We start from the raw sequence: 18393 nt of genomic DNA, 5'->3' as shown, positions 1-18393 counted from the left end.
TTGTCCTTGAATGAAAGGAAACTCCTGGAGGGCTTTAGGCAGAGGATAAAGTGGATGAGATGCGTGTTCTGGCAAAGCTCTCCAGCTCCCCTTTGGAGAGTGGCTGGTTGGAAGACCAGAGCAAGGGCAGGACTTCATCTAGGGGCTCAGGCACCAGTATCGGCTCACGAAGCAGGTGGCTCAGGCAGGGCTGGCGACATGGCAGGTGCAGGGAAGGGGGGACGAGTTAGGGGAAGGTTCAGGTTACAGTGACAGGATTTGGTGGTGGGTTGAAGTGGGCACATGAGGATGTGGAAGCTGTCTAGGATGACTGGGGTCTGGGTGTGTGGGACTAACGGGATGGATGGTGGGGACGTTCCCGGGGTGGGGAAGCCTGGAAGGGGTTATTCGCGTAGTAGCAGGAACCACTGACCCCCGATCACTTTGAGCCAGGTGCTGGCATCCTTTAGTTCCTTCCATTCAGAGCAATCCAGGGATAGGTTCCTGCATCACACAGATAAGAAAAGTGAGGGTCGGTGAGGAAAGTGACTTGTCCAGGAGCACAGAGGAAGGAGCAGGGCCCGTATTCAAGCGCAGCTCAGTCTGGCAGCAGAGCCCGTTCCCTTCCCGTGCTGCCCACAGAGCCGGGGAGCAGAAGGCGCTTGTATAAAACACCGACGTCCACTCCGGACTTGAAAGGGAGGTTTGGATTCTTCAGGATGAAATGGCTAAAAGGGAAAACAATGAAGTCTGGTGACATGACCAGAGCACTGAGAGACCTGGGTTCTGATTCTGCCCCATTAGCTGTGCAAAACGGGAGACCCGTTTACCCTCTCTGGGCTTCTGTTTCTGGGCTCTGAACTGAGCAGATTGGATTCCATCATCCCAAGTCCTCCCCCACCCCACTCTGAAAATCCATGATTTTTTTTTTTTTTTTGGCTGCACCGTGAGGCATGTGGAACTTCCCTGGTCAGGGATCGAACCCGCGCCCCCTGCAGTGGAAGCGCAGCATCTTAACCACTGGACCGCCAGGGAAGTCCTGAAAATCCGTGATTTTAAGATGCGCTGGATGCATCTCACACAGAATCTCCTTTCCACACTTGACACAGTCTTTAAAGCTTCTTTCTTAAAACTATAGGTAGGCCTAGGATGGACATATATACACTACCATGCATCAAATAGATAGCTAGTGGGAACATGCTATAAAGCACAGGAAGCTCAGCTCGGTGCTCTGTGACGACCTAGATGGGTGGGATGGGGGGCTGGGAGGGAGGTCCAAGAGGGAGGGGATATATGTATACATACAGCTGATTCGCTTCGTTGTATGGCAGAAACTAACACAACATTGTAAAGCAATTATACTCCAATAAAGAAAAAAAAAAAACTGTAGGTAGGCCTTGTAGTACTCGCTTTTTCTCTGGATACAGCAAACACTTAGATGAAACATCTGTTTCCAGAGATGCTCAGAGAACAACATATTCCTCTCCACTTATCTAAATCATCAGTTATCCAAGGTAAGCCTCGCTCTAGATTCCCAACTTGGAATTCAAAGTTCAAAAAATTTCATTCTGTGGTCTCTCTTTCTGTTCATAACATAAGTTTTGTTTTACTAGAAATTATTTAACAGACATGTAAGAATAAGCCATTCTTGTTACTGAGTCTCTCTCCCTAGCACAGTCCACCTTAGAATCACTTCTGAGCCATTCTAGGTTAGTTAGAGGCAGGCTGTTTCAAGACTGTGTGCCAGCAGTCTGAGAAAGCCCCCGGCTCTTCCTGGGAGGGCTTGTTTATGGGAGAAGTTTCAGTCGCAAGGCGTGTCTGTAACGCACATACTCGAGCCCACACACAAGGATGCATGTACACACACAAACACACATACTGCCTCTCACTAGTGGATCAGACCTTGGCGTGGGTGGGAGTGGGTTAATCAGACCTAAAAGAACAAAAAGTGGCAGTTCAGCTCAGGGTTAGGTTACACACCATCAGAGCAATTTTTTTTTTTGCGTTTTTTTTTTTTTTTTTTTTTTTGGTTTAGTTTTGTTTTGTTTTGTTTTCTCGGCCGCTCCACAGGGCTTGTGGGGTCTTAGTTCCCTGACCAGGGATCGAACCCAGGCCCTTGGCAGTGAAAGCATGGAGTGCTAACCACTGGACCGCCAGGTAACTGGTTAAATACCACCGAATACAAAAACAAGCGTGTTTTTAAGATGACTGTCCTACTTCCGGGATAGTTTATAGCATCCCAGAACTTCACAGCCATCCCACTTCTAGGCCGACTCTGACCCACAGGAAGCATTTCTCAGCTTCTGGTGCAGAGAGCAAGGCTCCTGCCTATTGGCGTTTCTGCAGATGCTCTCACCCTGCTGCTTATCTCATTCAGAGCTGCTCCGCTCTGAAGGGATACACTTGTGTCGTCCTTACCTCCCAGCTTATCTAGGCCTTTGCCGAGGGGCCCACCCTGGTTTTCTAAACCACCAACCATTCAAAATTCGTGGGGCTCGGACCGCTGACAAGGATGTCGTTCTTCTTCCAGTTACTTTCCCTCTTGGGTCTCCCTCCCCCTCCCTCTCCTGCCATTTTTTTTTTTTTTTTTTAAACCCAGCAAGTGTATCTGCCGAGGCCCTTGCACTGCTGTTTCCTTGTGGGGTTGGGCTGGTGGCTCTCGGGGTGCCCGCCCCACCTTCACCCTGAGATTCCTGCACCTTTGAGACCAGCTGTGATGCACTCTCATCGCAGGCTTTTCCCAGAAGAGTTCGTCTTCCTCTGTTTCCACCTGAGAGAGGAGCATGCCAGCATCTTCCAGCTTTTGTGAGAGCTTCGAACCATGACGTTCTCCTTGGCTCCTCAACATCTCAGGGACAGTTTCTTAGGTCAGGGATTGTTTTCATAATTATGCGTTGATATCGGTATCTCTTGATGTGTACTTATGCACCAGTCAGGCTTATGATATCTGAAAAATAGAAATAATTTGAATGTTTACAGCATTCAACATGGATGTACGTAGCACATCTCATATCTTGGCCTACTTCTGGATACTGAAGTTCTCTAATGTAACGGAACCCCAGAGCCCAGGCCAACTTCATGCATTTGTTAGAGGAAACAAATAGACTGAATTGTATTCTGAAGCCTCCTGTCACCTGTTCTCACCCACTTATGTCTCAGGGTTTGAAAGCTGGTTGTTGGCTGAGGCCAGAAACCAAGACTCTTGGGCCTTGAGATTCCCTACCTGCCACCATTTACCCACATCTCGCTCACAGTCCTCTAGCCCTGTTGGCCTGGCCTGGGCCCCTGGTTCCTGGCCCCCTCTCTGCTCAGCCCTGATAGCATATTAGTTGCTTTTTTGTTCATTCACCAAACATTTATGACGTGCCCACCAGGTCCCAGGCACCTGGGATCCAGAGGTGAGTGGCTTTGCTCCTACGACTGGGTGAGTGGCCAGTTTCGTCCACTCTCATGTTATAACTAATAGAATCTTCCGGAGAGCTGGGTGGCATTGGTGTCTTACTTTTAGAATTCACATCGTCCGGGATTGAGCACAGCACAACCTGGGAAACCACCAGAGCTTCTGGCTCAGGGAAGATGTAACAGAAGACCTGTGTGTACAAAACCAAATGCCGTGCTGGTGCTGATCGTTAGTTACAACCAAACAAAACCCCAGAATGTGGTACGGCATCCCTCAGATCCAAGTTTCTCAGAGTGGGGCTGGGAGCATCAGACTCACTCGAGGTGCTTCTGAAAAATGCAGATTCTTGGGTCTCACCACAGCCGTTGATCTGGGATCTCCCAAGTTAGAACCTAGAATCTGCCTCTTACCGTGCTCACCCACATGAAAGTTTGGAAATTACTCTTCTAGATCCAGTATCTAGTCTCTAGAGCTTTGACATGCTGCGTGTTTCGCAGGACGGTGACATGCAAGCAGTGGGTAAGTGTAGGGCCTGTCACGTGGATCATTTTATTTGCTGCCAGTCAGTCCGGCCACCAAGCCTAGGCTCAGCTGTCCCAAACCCCTTCCCTCCCAGGCTCCACATCCTTGTTTCTCCTGAGGAACAGTCACTGGCAACAGTTGTCCAGTGTGACCTGGACGTGACCCCTCAGTGGTTGGTCTCGGCAGAAGTTCCCCATCTAAGTTTCTTTGTCCCTTTCCAGAGTTCTCCTCCTGACCCTCCATCTTTCTTCTTTCTTATTCTTTGATTTCTTGGGATGATATTTACTTACATTTTTCTATGCCCAAAGGTTAAAAGGTATTTTCAGAAGATTGAGGTTTCTGTGGGAAATATGGGCCAATTCCAAATGGGCTATGATTTTAAAAGTCAGTGAAAACATTACCTTGGGCTGTTGCTTAAAAAGCTGGCCATTGGGCTGTCTCTGATTTGAAACTCAAGTTGAAGGGAGTGAGAAAAAAAATGAAACAGGTCTAAATGTCATCAACAGTGCTTCTCTCTGCCTCTGTCTGAGAATGTGGGCAAAAAGCAAGCACGTTGGGGATTGTGTTGTTTCTGAGTGGGGGACCTGCCCCCGTTCGTGAAAGAGGGGCACCATCAACTGGCGTTTTATCCCTTGGAGGGAGGGAGCCGCTGTGCCAGGCAGTTACGAACCCACTGCTTACAGCAGGACCTCATCCACCAGGAAGTACGTCTGTGCGCCCCTCAGGTGACTGAGGGTCTGTCCAGCACGGAGACAGCCAGAATCTGCTGAACCACCCGTCACCAAGCTGCCCACCTCAGAGACACCTTCACGGCCTCTCTGATCCCGGGCTGACCAGCACAGCAGCCGCTGAGTGCCTGGGATCACAGGCTAAGGAATTGAAAACATTCTCTACGGAGGAACCATTGGTGCTTGGAGGCCTTGGCAGATTTCCAGGACTCGTACAATACTCCATTTGTAAGTCCTGGTCCTGCCCACTGTGAACCAGTGCATCAGGCACAGTCAAGGTGAGCGCTCGCTGGCCTTCCTTGCCCTTGCTTCCTCCCTGCTGAGGTCAGCTGGGGTAGCCCAGGAGAGGGGCAAGTGTAAGTGGGCGTGTGGGTAAAAGTGTAAACCAGGAAACAGAACCGCTTCGATTAGGGTTAAGGTAAAGCAGTTTTAGAATTATTGCATCCCGGATTCCTTGTCTTATCATCACAGATTGTATCTATTTGGATATGTGTGTATCCAAATGTATCTATTGTATCTACTCTTCTGATTTGGAGTTAAAGCGATCCTGATCATTCCAGGAAGATGCACTCAGCTGTGCAAGGCAGTATGCAACGTAGCAGGAGTAAATTCTGAGTTCAGAGCTGGTTAAAATATCTGTATCCACATCCATATCCATAACCACATCTGTCTCCCAGGGTCTTGTCAGTCTCCTTTGCTCTGGAAGAAACCTGACATCACACAGAAACTGCTAGGTGCTGGCAAATAGTCCCCGGGTTTCAGACCATCTAGACAATAAACAACTGCATAATATTCAGTGCAACGGCTTCTGTAGAGCCCATCTGTTTCAAAATAACCCTAATTCTGCTTACAGTGCGGAATGCTTTGTTGACTGGAATTTGTCCTAGTTTTCTTCAGTGGATTGAGTCATAAGCCTCTGGCTCCACCTGCTGGCAAGTGTAAATACTGGCATGAAACCCAGGGTGGATATTTTCAGTTGAAAAAAAAAAATCTGAGCTGATTCTAAAAAGCTTGTGTAGCTCTGAATCACCTGGGAACTCATTAAAATTCGGTAGCCTGGGCTCCATGCCAAGCCTGCCAAATTGGAAGCTCTCAAAGAGCTCTCCTGGTGATTCATACACTAACGTCTGTGTTAGAGAACCTGAATTCAGTGAAGGTCGGGGATGACCCCACTGTATCCTACTCATCCTCAGGCAGGGAAAGTGACAAAGCCTGCTTGAGGTACCCACTTCTACATATTCCAGTTTATCCTGGTAACTCTTGGTGATGAGAGTTAAAGCTTTATTCCCTTGGAGCTCATGAGAAAATTTTAAAAGTGGAAGAACCTGGCAAATACTCCGTAGCCCAGTGCTCAAGGTTACATCACCAGTGATAAATCGTATGATCGGATGGGAAGGGCACTTCTCCTCTGTGGTCTTCTTCCCAAAACCTTAACCCCAGAATAATGATGAGGAAAAGCATCAGACAAGCCAAATTGAGGGACATTCTACAGGCTGGCGCTGCTCAAGATTGTCAAGGTCACAGGAAACAAGGAAAGACTGAGAGAGCACCACAGACCTGAAGAAACTAAGGAGACCTGACAACTAAATGGACTATTGGCTTTAGTTGGGAAATTAGTGGAAAAGCTGGTGAAACAGAGAAGGGAACAGAGAAGGGAAATTAGTGGAAAAACTGGTGAAATCCAAGTGGAGTCTGGAATTTCATTAATAGTAACGCACCCATCCCTGTAAGTGGTTGATTTTGACAACTAGACCACGATAATGTAAGATGTTTGGCTGTATTACCTTTGTCACTTTCTTTAAATCTAAAATTATTCCAAAATAAGTTTATTACAAATTAAAACATTGGCGCATGGGGAGGGACACTGAATTAGACCAAATTAGTTGGAGGAAGTTGCCAAGAAGCACAGCATGGCCAGTTCTCAGCCTAGCTGTCAGAAGTCACGGCCAGGCTGGCTGACAGGGCAGGCAGCGTAGCTGCCCAGACTGCAGACAGTGGAGGACGCAGGTTGCTGGTGTGGCCCATCTGCACTCTGCCTTCTTAGGCCAGCCAACCCTGATGGCTCACTGAGAACCAAACAGCTGCGGGATCTTGCACGTCTGTGCGGAGGTCTAAAATTTCTAGTCCAGAACGCCTCATTGCACAGATGAGGAGCCCGAGGCCCAGGGAGAAGAAGTGCCTTGTCCAAGGTCCTCGTGGAGGCAGATGCAAACCCACATCCAGCGAAGTATGTTCTTTTTCCCCAGTGATTCTCAGTGAGCTGATACATTGTCTGCAGCAGAAACGCTGCCAGGGTGGGTTTTCATTAAAATGCACCTTCCTGCTCTCCAACCAGTTGATGCGTAAGAGTCTCTGGCTGTAGGATCTAGTAAATCTGCATTTTTAACAAGTTCTCCATTATTGTGTACATGAAAGTTTAGGAATCACAGCAGCAAACCAGACAGCTGTCCCGTTCATAGAGTCTTCAAGACTTCCTGGCTTTGCCCAAACCTCTTACATTTGAGCTACTGAAAACTGGGCGCCTAGCTCCGACTCCTGCCTTCACCGGCTAGTTTGTTGCTGTTCTATGGAAACTATGCTCATGGGACGGGGCTGCTAAAGGCCAGCAAGGGGAGAATTCAGCCTCAGCCACTCTTTTACGATGATGCCATAGCAAGTGGCAAGCAGCAGGGCTGGAACCCAATGGGTCTTGGGAAGACGCAATTTTACATCTCTTTGAGCTCAATTTATTATAGTTTAAATAATCTCTTACTCACTTCCCTCTCCTAAAAAAAAAATTAAATTAAAACTTACTCAAAGATAACCCCATGATCAAGAAGCAAGAGGAGGGGTGGTATCCAGGCTCTGAGGAGACCGCTAGAAGTTCCATCCTGCTTGTCCTTCCCCTGCCACCGTGGCCCCATCTTAACATCATCAGGAAGTCCGGCCATAAAAAGGTAGTGGAAGGCCTCCTCTGTCTAAGAGATGACGATCAGAGGCTCAGAGCTGATAGAAGGCCAGGAGCCGGAGGGGTCAGAGATTTGAGCAGGTAGCCATTTGGACCTCGGGAATCCTTTAAGGTTGGAGGGTCCAAGTCCAACAAAGATGCAGGCCAGGCGGGAGGTACAGGGCAGCAGCCCTCCCTGGGGGGGCATCCTGCTAGGGCCCTGTTTGCGGGCAGGTATGGGATCTCTATCAGAAACATCAGGAGAGGCCCCAGGCCGCAGCTGCCCGTCCTGGGCAAGTCAGGCACATTGGCCCTGGAGCTTCAGAGAGGAGTGTGGGATTTTAATAGTCCAAAGGGTCTTCATCTTTTTTCTAGCATTGTCCGTACTCGTGTGTGTGTGTGTGTGTGTGTGTGTGTGTGTGTGTGTGTGTTTTCCATCAGAACTCCCTGCACACAAAAGACTTCCTCATTCTACTTTCAGTTTTCTTTTTTCTGTTGTAAAATATGTTCTCAAATCTCTCCCTCCAGGCAGGGCCCTTGTCTGGTTTCTCTCTGCTGTCCCAGCCAGGCACGTAGGCCCTCGTGGGTACTAGGCAATGAGAATATGGAAGCAAAGGGAGCCCCGCATCTAGTTTTCCAAGAATTTTCTTATATCTGTCCAGTAGATATCCATAGGTGATTTTGAATTAAAAACAAACAAACAAAAAAGGTACAGTCCCAAATTATATGGAACTGGGAAGGCTGTTCCTCCAGAGGAGATAGCCAACCTCTTCTCAGTTTCCAGAATCAGCTGATGTGATTGGGTAAACTCCATCTGAGGCTTCAGATTGCTGGCCAAAAGGCATGCTGTTTTAGATCAAAGAAAATTTGAAACATCCTAAAGCCATTAAATATATATAAAAGGTGCTTGAAAATCATTCCTAATCTCCTTTAAATCCCTCTTGATAAAGGGTTATTGTGGTGACAGAATTGTGAAAGGATTTAAGACAGATTGATTTTTAAAAATGGAAAATCCCTTTAGTATTAAAATTTGCATCCGGACTTCCCTGGTGGCACAGTGGTTAAAAATCCGCCTGCCAATGCAGGGGACACGGGTTCCATCCCTGCTCCGGGAAGATCCCACGTGCCGTGGAGCAACTAAGCCCATGCGCCACAACTACTGAGCCCATGTGCTGCAACTACTGAAGCCTGTGCGCCTAGTGCCCGTGGTCTGCCACCAGAGAAGCCACCACGAAGAGAAGCCCACACGCAACAACAAAGATGCAACACAGCCATAGATAGATAGATAGATAGATAGATAAAATCTGCATCTATTTGTTTAAAGAAATATGTGCTTCATGTTACAGTGGTTCCTAATGGGAGACCCTCTTCTCCTCAGCCTCTCTTTTTGCTGCCCGTCCAGCCCATTGAAAGTTGTTTCGGTAAGAATTTATAAGCTGTTCTCTGTTTAGAAAATACATGATACAGTTAATCACCAAGGCTGACTTTTGCAACTGGGCCTCTTGCTAAAACCTTGTCAAGGGAGATCCTAATTCTAGACAGTTTGTTATCCAGAAAATCTTACTGTTTGCAGTGAAGCTTATCTAAAGCAGAAGGTAAAATTTCCTGCTGCTTTTTAAACAGATGCTGCTTCCAAATCAAGTTTAAAGGAATAGTACTGTTCGGGTTTACAGATTCTGGTTTCGTGGTTAAGGAAGACAACTAACACACCACATGTCTGGAGCAGAGGACAAAGGGATCTAGGTGTGACTCTTGCCTCCGTCCCTGACCAGCTGTGTGGCCTTGGCAAGTTCCTTGAAATCTTTAAGCCTCCATTCTTCTTTCTATAAAACAGACAAGGAAATTCTACCCAGAAGGATAAGTAGAATAGAAACCACATACGGCAATATGGTGAGTCTCACAAACATAATGTAAAATGAAGCAACTCACAAAAGGTACATATTATATGAATCCATTTATGGACAAAAATAGACAAAATGAATCTCTGCTGTAAGAAATCAATGGACCACTTCTGGAAGGGAGCCCATGGAGGCTTGTGAGTGCTGGAAATACTGTATTTTGGTCTGGATGTTGGTCCCATATGTTCAGTACATGGAAATTAATAAAGTTGTACACTTTTTAAAAGGAAGGGAGAGTAAAGTAGGGTGAGCATGTAGCAATTGCCCAGAAAACATTTATTGTCTCCCCCCGGACTTTCTCTTTTTGTTCTAGAGGTCATACCATGTGTTCTCTATATTGCAAAAAAAATCTCTAGATCTGACAGAGTGGACCCAATATTTTAGGTTACTCGAATTGCTAACTGGATTATTAAGTTGATTATAATTATCAACTTAACTTGATTATGAAGCCTGTTGATTTGAAGTCAGTTGTGTCCATTAACGGTTCCCCAAATTAACCAACTAGAACAGAGAGAAAAGTACAACAGGGAAAGTAGCAACTGAGTTGATTTCCATTCAGAGCTTCTCATTCGGGGATTCCAGATACTGTTTCAGAACTAAGAGATCCCACTGCTGTTGATTTGATCAGTTGAGGAGTGGAGATGTAAATTTTTCTCTCTCAAATCGCATCTAAATATTACTTTTATTGTAAACCATAATGAAATTTCCATCTGTATGAAAGTTATGAGATTTTTAGGTGAATTTCAAACTCTTTTTAAAGCGATGGACGGATGGATAGATAGATCATTATAATTAGTGACTCAAAAAGGAAAGTGCTCTTATTGTCCTTGGGCACCTCGTACTTTAAAAGAATATCTTGGGCTTCCCTGGTGGCGCAGTGGTTGAGAGTCCGCCTGCCGATGCAGGGGACACGGGTTCGTGCCCCGGTCTGGGAAGATCCCACATGCCGTGGAGCGGCTGGGCCCGTGAGCCATGGCTGCTGAGCCTGTGCATCCGGAGCCTGTGCTCCGCAACGGGAGAGGCCACAACAGTGAGAGGCCCGCGCACCACCAAAAAAAAAAAAAAAAAATAGAATATCTTGCTAATTGTTGGACTTGGGGTTCCTTCCAGGCCTTTTTGGTCATAGTAAATGACTTAGCAACTGTCCTGTCAAAAGACATTTTGGAAGCTTTAGAATTCATGGAATTCTAATAAAGTAACATTTTTGAAAGAGAGAATATGGGTCCCATGCTGTTGCCCTCATTTGACAAAAGCAATCTCAGAGAATACAGGAATATTTAGAGGTTTCTTGATTTAAAAAAAAATTTTTTTTAAGTGATTGCCTCCATAGGTCCCCAATTTAAGGGAAAGATAAGCCATCTTGAGACTTCACTTTAGTATAATTTCACTGAATGGCATAGAGGGCTCATCAGATCACGGGCAGGATCTATGAATACAGCAAATTAAACATCTCTATTTACAGGGATGGCGAACAGTAGGGAAAATGGCCATCAACTCATGGCATTCTTTTTAGCAATTCTTAAGTGGATGAAATTGCTTCTCCTCCCTTAGATGTAAAATGCAGAGGTTACTGCATTATACATAAGGGTAGAGAACTGAAAATTTTTCCATCAAGAACCACAAATCAATAAATCTTATGATCTCACTGCTGGTGCTATAATTGAGCTAAATCTTCTTAAACTGGGCACTGCTCCTGAGGTTCTTTGAAGCATGCTCACGGTTTCTTTGAGTAAAATTGAGGGCTGACCTCCATTTACAGGACCATAGAAGCAAGGCTCATAAATACTAATGTTCTGTACCAAGTTCATCAGAGCAAGGCTGTTTCACCCAGACCTGTAAATGTTCAATGCATGATTTAACTCAGCGGAGAAAAGAGGTCTCAGCTGGGCTCTCCAGTTTTCCCAGTGCCCGAAAGTCACAAAAGTGTGCTGGCACGTGGAGGTTGTGAATTACCTTTTTCGTATCTGTCACTTAGAGGACAAGCATTTAGTAAGTAGTGACTCCACACTTCCTACAAAACACTGCCAACTGGTCCTCAAACAGAATTGGGCTCTATCTTTTAAGAAGTCTTTGGTCATTTTATTTGGTATCTGTCTTTTAGCCAGTGATATTAACAGGTAGACATTTAACCCATATGATTCTCAGTGATGTTAGAGGTTAGACGTCCTAACATCCAATGCTCATCAGGCGTTAACTGCACTGCTGGCACTCAGCTAAGCATTTTATATGCATCCTCTCTTATTCTCTCAACAGTCCAGCAAAGGAGCTACTGTTACTATTTGCAATTTATAGATAAGGAAACTAAGGCCGCGTGAAGGTAACCTACTTGCTCAAGGATGTGTAGCTGTAAGTGGAAGAGTCAGGATTTTATCCCAGTCATCAGACTCCAGAGTCACGGCAAGGACCCTGGCAGCCACCTTGTTCTGCACCCTGTCCCCTGACAAGTGAACCAACCAGAGCCTGCCAGAATGAAGACTTGCCTGGGGTGTCCTCTCTAGTTCCAGGCAGGGCCGGAAGCATCTCCCATTTTCCTACCAACACTTTTTCCAGTATACCCGTGGGAACCTCTTCTCCTTTTACCGTCTAGATGAGGCCCATCCAGGTCCTTTTCTGTGTGCTTCATAAATATAGGTAGATGTGGAAAGCGCATTTCTTAGACCCTTTGAGAAATGCCTGCAGAGGGTCCTGGAGGCTAAGGAGAGAAATAATAGGTCATGTGACACAAGCCGAAAATATAGAAATGGTTTAAAAATAAATGAAAAGGTGGAGGATGGGAAGACAGAGCTTAGCTGAGACGGAGAGGAGCAGCTGGAGGCCTGGTCCCCAGTGCGGCACTGACCCAGAGCTCAGATGTGACGAGCAGGGTTGTGGGGTTGGCTGACTGACATCAAATACATAACTGCCTTCAACATATCACAGGTTAATTTAGTCTTGAAAACTTTCCAAGAAAACTACCTACCAGCAAGAAGAATGCAGTTCAAAGCCTGAAATGAAGCAGTTAAGTCATTCTGCAGACAGTCGGGTGGCTTTGATGTTAACAGAAACACTGAGTTTGAAGGATTTAAAATACCCATAAAACATCCACATCAGGCATTGTCATTATTGTTGTTTTGTTGCTATACACAAGGCCTTTCCAGGGGTCCTAAAAACCCGAACCACTCTAGTAGTCAGTAGAATTTAAGGGGACCCAGTGCGGGAACTTTGTAGTCACATCTGTGATGACAGCACAGCCCCATCGACTTGAGAGCTTAGGCTGGATCTTCTTCTTTTTCTATTTTCAGATAACAGTGAGCTCCCTGCATATCCGTGAAGGAAAGGGACTCTCTGGGTTCTGGCAGGAGGATAAGGCATAGCGAAGGGATGTGATAACATACTCGGTGTGTTAGTAGGATCGGCGGTGCGGGGCTGTGGAAGAGGAGGAGGAGAGCTAGAACTGCAGCCAGAAGACCTATAGGTGCAAGTTTTTGCTTCCCTTCACGCTAGCTTTGTGACCTTAGGTGTGTCCCCAACACTCCCTGAGCCTCAGTTTTTTTCATCTGTAAAATTGGTATCATGAAATTGGGAGTAAAAGCTAATTCAAATTGGATACCTTAAAAGGCTCTTGTGGGGCTTCCCTGGTGGCGCAGTGGTTGGGAGTCCGCCTGCCGATGCAGGGGACACGGGTTCGTGCCCTGGTCCGGGAGGATCCCACATGCCGCGGAGCTGCTGGGCCCGTGAGCCATGGCTGCTGAGCCTGCGCGTCCGGAGCCTGTGCTCCACAATGGGAGAGGCCTCAACGGTGAGAGGCCCGCGTACCGCAAAAAAAAAAAAAAAAAAAAAGGCTCTTGTGAAAGAGTGATTATTGTTCCTCTCTTGATGTGAGTTTTCTACTTCAGCACGTGGCATTTCTTCTGTTGGCTCAGCCGTGGTTCTCCTTAAGTGCCCCGAGCATGGGTCCAGAGAGCATTTGTGCTGGCTGGCCATTTTGAGAGCTGAACCCCCAGAAACTTCACAGTCTGCCCCCTCTGATTCCTCCCTGCATTTCCCTTCATGGAACAGGCTTTTCCTCTTGGACACTGTGATTCCCTTTGGGAGTCTGAGCATCTTTCAGCATCTATGGGCTCGTGCCCTGTGGCCTGGAGTCAAGATGCCACGTTGAGCTTGCTTCTAACTCCGCCCACAGCCAGGCCTCCTGGTTCCCTGCCCAGCTGGAATGGGCTGTCACACACTGGCCCGCGCTCATAAGTGCAATTAAGAATGGATTTGTTAAAAACAACCGTTAAAAGGAAAGCAGGAGTTGGATCTCATTGTATAAAGCACTTTTAAGCAATAAACTGATGGTAACTGGATTCATGAGTTCCTCTGTAATTTCAAAGTGTTTACCACTTTGAACAGAGAGAAATTCCTTTACGAATGTATGTGGTGAAAACCATATCCAGTAAAGCTTTTAATCTTACAGTATTCATAAAATCTTTATGGTAAAAGCCTTACACGTTTGAACAGCATCTTTAGTGAAAGTTCGTAAAACGACATATACTTCACTTATCAAAAAACCTCGAAGTGGAGTTTATCCAGCGGGAGTGAGTGCCGGGCTTGGCCCACCTGGATCACTTTTGGGTGGGCTAGTCAGGAAATGTTACAAGGGGTCCAGCAGGGGTAATTCCCTCACGTCTCAAAAGGAAAGGAGAATCAGACATGGGTACGTGTTGGGGTCTCTATCACAGTGGGGGGAAAAAATGTAAAAAGGGGTTCCTTTTGACTGCCTTTCTAGAAATTTCTTTGACAACTGAAATTCTAGTGGTGGCTTAGCAAACTGACTCTTAGTTTCACACTGCTTTCTCTAACATCTTTTCATCATTGTCTTAACAACCACCATGTTGATATATTACCTGTCAACGTCTCCGACAAGGTACCACGCTTGGAGCAAGAGCCGGGGTGGGGGGGTCAACTGTTCACTTGTTTTCCCTCCTGGCTCTGACCCTCTTGCCCATCCACCCTTCCCAGCGAGGCCAGGGTTTCCAGAGTCAGTTGTTTCAGAACCTCAGAGGGCAACGTTGAATGTGGTGGTCTGGCCGTAACATATACCTTTGGAAGTCATAGGCATGTGCCACTGAGTCAGGCCCATGTGTTTCTTGAACAGCTTCTGTGTGTGCGGGGCTGTACCAGGCACTGGGGAGCAGAGAGAAGCGTCAGAAATGTTCCCTGCCATTTAAGAGCTTATGATTCCAGTAGGAGAGAGCAGCGGTATGCACAGTGGCTGCCCTGTCTGGTGGGATGTGGCGACTGTTGCATGAGGACCGCCGAGAGGAAGGTGCTGGAAGCTGAGGAACTTGGGAGAGAGCTCTTCCACTGGGGGTGGCCAGAGGGCAGTGCGATTTGGATGGGCCGTTGGAAAACGAGTAGGACTTCTGAGGGAGGGAGGTGACGGGAGTGGGCCTTTCAGAGTGAGTTTACAAGGTTAGCAGAGGCTCAGAAGGGGAAAGGTGCAACCTTTCTGGTCCGCGTGCTTAGACGTGAACCTACTGTTTGCGTGTATCCATCAGTGACGCCCTGCATGGCTGCCTCACGGAGGATATTGAAGCTCTTTCATTAGATTTAGGTTTCTGGGTCCTTGAGGTCAAGGACTGTCTATTGTTATTCCTTTATTATCCCCCTACAGTGCTTGGAAGAGTGGTTTTTTTGTGTGCAGTGATTGAAATGCTTGTATCACTGCAAATTATATGTTCTGTTTGTAGCCCCGAGAAACCCTTTTCAGTAATGATTTCCATGGTCCTTCATATGATCTTCAAATATTATGCCTGCATTTTTGTCTGCCTGCCCAGATATTGGTCATTATGGTAACACAGCCCCTGCTCTATGGGCCGTGATGCCCTGTGGGTGCTTGTGAGTTTCAGGCAGGTGTGATTCCCACCAGCTGGGGAAGTACAGGAGGCAGCAGGTTAGAGGGAGGAAAAGGGCCCAACAGGAGAAACCTACGAGCACACTGGGTGAGGGTGTTACGGACAGTGACAGTTATTTCTGGGCATTAAAAAAATAAAGTAAGCCCTTGAGACATTTTGGAAATTAAATGATGCAAATTGTGGAACATGATGGAAAAGAATATAGAAATGGGAGGATTGTCAAGAAGTTTCAAAATGAGTCAAATTAGTTTCATGGACTGGACCTTGCTAAAAATGTTTACTTTGTGTTGAAATGTAGTATTGACATCTGAAATTGAAATATGCTTGTTACATTTCTGTTTCATGCTAATATAAAGATGACACCCAAGCCATCTTTTTTTCCCCCCTTGGGAATCCTAGGATGCAGTGCCCTGTAAATGTCAGAACAATGGATGGGCAGTGCTTGATTTTGTGCTTTCTCTCTACAGGAAATCGCAGAAATAGCTCCCCGGCCTATGGGTTCCGCTTCACACCAGAAGAAGAAGTGAGGAGAAAGCGGCTTCACAGATTTGACAGCCAGTGAGGTGACCCAGCCATGTGAACAAATGTGATCCAGCTGTGTTATCACTGCCCCCAAGCCCCCACTTAGTTTTGAACAAAAGCAGAGGGCACTATGACCGTCCCAACTGCTCACATCTGCCATGGCCCTTCGTCCTATGGCCTCTGTGAGTCTAATTTGCAAGCAGATTGACATCTTGAGACCAGGCTTGTTGGGTGCAGCTCACAGCTCTCTGGGAGTGGCCCACCTCCTGGCCTTGTCTTCCTGCAGACAGAAAGTCAGTGTCTCCACATAGGGACCAGTTTCCACACTCATTTCTCTCACTGCTGACTCAGCCTCGTTTTGTCTTTGAAGACCGTGACCTTCGCCAGGAGGTTTGTGTTCACTAGCCCAGAAGATCAGGCCCTCATCCTGCTCAGTGCTTGACTTGGCAGGAAGCAGGGAGCCATCCCTCATCCTCCTGGCATGTTGCCATGGTGACTTTCCAGGAACAGGACGTGGCTACCATCACAGGCTGTTGTTCCGTTCTCCCTTGCCCAAGTGCCTTGGCTCCTTGGGCCACCATATCTGGATAGTGGTTGCAGTGAACCTGCTTTGCTATGCTATCACTCTGCCTTCACGGGATGTGTAACTGGAAAAGCGTAAGTAAGACCTCAGATGGGAAACCACTTACACACTCCATGACACAGCAGGCGCCATCCGCAGTTGGGCTCCCAGCAGCCTCTCCAGTGGTGATGTACCATCCCGGAGATGCAACTTGTATTGAACTAACCAGCAAAGCAGCAGCACATGCCACGTGCAGGGTAGTGACCAGTGGGTTGGTCACTGAGAAATCCCTCATGGCGAAGTATTTTTTTCTCATAAAAGTGCCTTTTAATTGAACACTGTAACAGCCGCTTGTCGTACTCACCTGTCCAAGACACTCTCCAAACCCACAGACTGCAAGTCACTTAAGGTGTTTCCTGGTGCTTGTGTTTCATGAATAAAAGGAAAAAGTCAAATATCACTGATGTCTTATTTCACTGAGATATTTATGTTTAAAGGGAGTTAGAAGCAGAAAAGGATCTTCCTATTTTGCTTTATCTAGCATTTATATAGTTTTCTGATTATGAAAGTAATATATATACTTTGTATATGCATAAAGCAAACATCTGGCAGGAAATGTACCCACATGTTAACAGAGGTTATTTTGGAAGATGGAGTGCATAGGAGTTTGCTTTCTGTTTCTTATGATTTTGTATTGCTGTCTTTTAAAAATGTGTGTATACGTATGTTATGTGTCCTACTTTTGCGGTAGGAAAACTGATTTATATGGTAATAATAAATCAAGAAATATATAATCAGGAAAATGGACTCAATAATAAGTATTGTGCATCCGTTGATAAAATTTACAATATAAACAGAAATACAAAAAAATACATGTGAGATTTTAAAAAATCACCTGTATCCCCACCACTCAGAGGTACCCAGGGTTAACATTTGGGGGATATTGCTTTCTCAGTCTTTGTATACATTTGACAAATTTGGAGCATACCAACTATGCAGTTTTTGTATCCGGTTCCTAATCTGAATTGACCTGGGAGAGGCTTTGCCACTTGCATGTACATGAGCTAAGAAAATCACGTGAGACCTGGGAGCACTTTGACCTGCCAGCTGGCACCGTGTTACCTGAGCTCCCTGGGTTAATTTATGATTGATATAAAGCTACGCACAGCATGTTTATAGTATGAATTGTATCTCTGAGTCTTGTAGCTTCAAACATTTTAAAATTTAAATGTTCAAGCTAAATGTCATTCCTCTTTTCTCCCAAACTCTTCGAATTTGTTTCCCATGACCTCTGTTGGGAGTAAGCTCATTTTTTTTTTTTTTTTTTTTTTTGCGGTACGCGGGCCTCTCACTGTTGTGGCCTCTCCCATTGCAGAGCACAGGCTCCGGACACGCAGGCTCAGCGGCCATGGCTCACGGGCCCAGCCGTTCCGCGGCATGTGGGATCTTCCCAGACCGGGGCACGAACCCGTGTCCCCTGCATCAGCTGGCGGACTCTCAACCACTGCGCCACCAGGGAAGCCCGGAGTAAACTCGTTCTTAACATGCCATCTTCTCATAGCACATTGTAAAGATAATTCTGTTATAACACTTATACCTTGCCCTATGACTTTTTGTGCACAACTGTAGAAAGATGTGCCTTCTGCATGGGAGCACGGGTTATGAATGGCTCTGGGATGAGGCCTGTGTCTTGTCAACTCTACACTTCTGCCTCAACCCTGCCACCAAAGGCTGGCCCCTGGCTCCCAGTAGGGGCTTATTAAATGTTAGCTTCCCCAAAGTGTTTTTTCAATGCATTAAAAGTCCAACCACTATATATGGAAGTATATATATATATATTTTTGCTGCTGTTGAATCCAATAATAGTAGCTCCTTGCTCTGTTTCACTTGTCAGATATAAAGACACCAGAACTGAATTTCAGGTGTGTAACTGTAACATGCACACCTTCTTTATTTACGGAGTAGAACATTACTAAA

General features: G+C 46.3%; 1 protein-coding gene across 4 annotated transcripts in view; it reads left to right on the top strand.

Moving 5' to 3' along the window:
• The window catches only part of RHBDD1 (rhomboid domain containing 1), a 118758-nt gene extending 101549 nt beyond the window's left edge, over positions 1-17209 (top strand). For all 4 annotated transcript variants that reach the window (XM_060106349.1, XM_060106351.1, XM_060106350.1 and 1 more), the window contains one exon: positions 15800-17209. In XM_060106349.1, coding sequence (XP_059962332.1) covers positions 15800-15894 — 95 coding nt within the window. In that variant the 3' untranslated portion in view covers positions 15895-17209. The remainder of the gene's footprint in view (positions 1-15799) is intronic.
• Positions 17210-18393: the final 1184 nt, after the last annotated feature.

This window comes from Mesoplodon densirostris, chromosome 8 (assembly GCF_025265405.1).
Source record: "Mesoplodon densirostris isolate mMesDen1 chromosome 8, mMesDen1 primary haplotype, whole genome shotgun sequence".
Classification (NCBI taxonomy): domain Eukaryota; kingdom Metazoa; phylum Chordata; class Mammalia; order Artiodactyla; family Ziphiidae; genus Mesoplodon; species Mesoplodon densirostris.
This window is presented reverse-complemented; position numbering and strand designations above follow the sequence as displayed.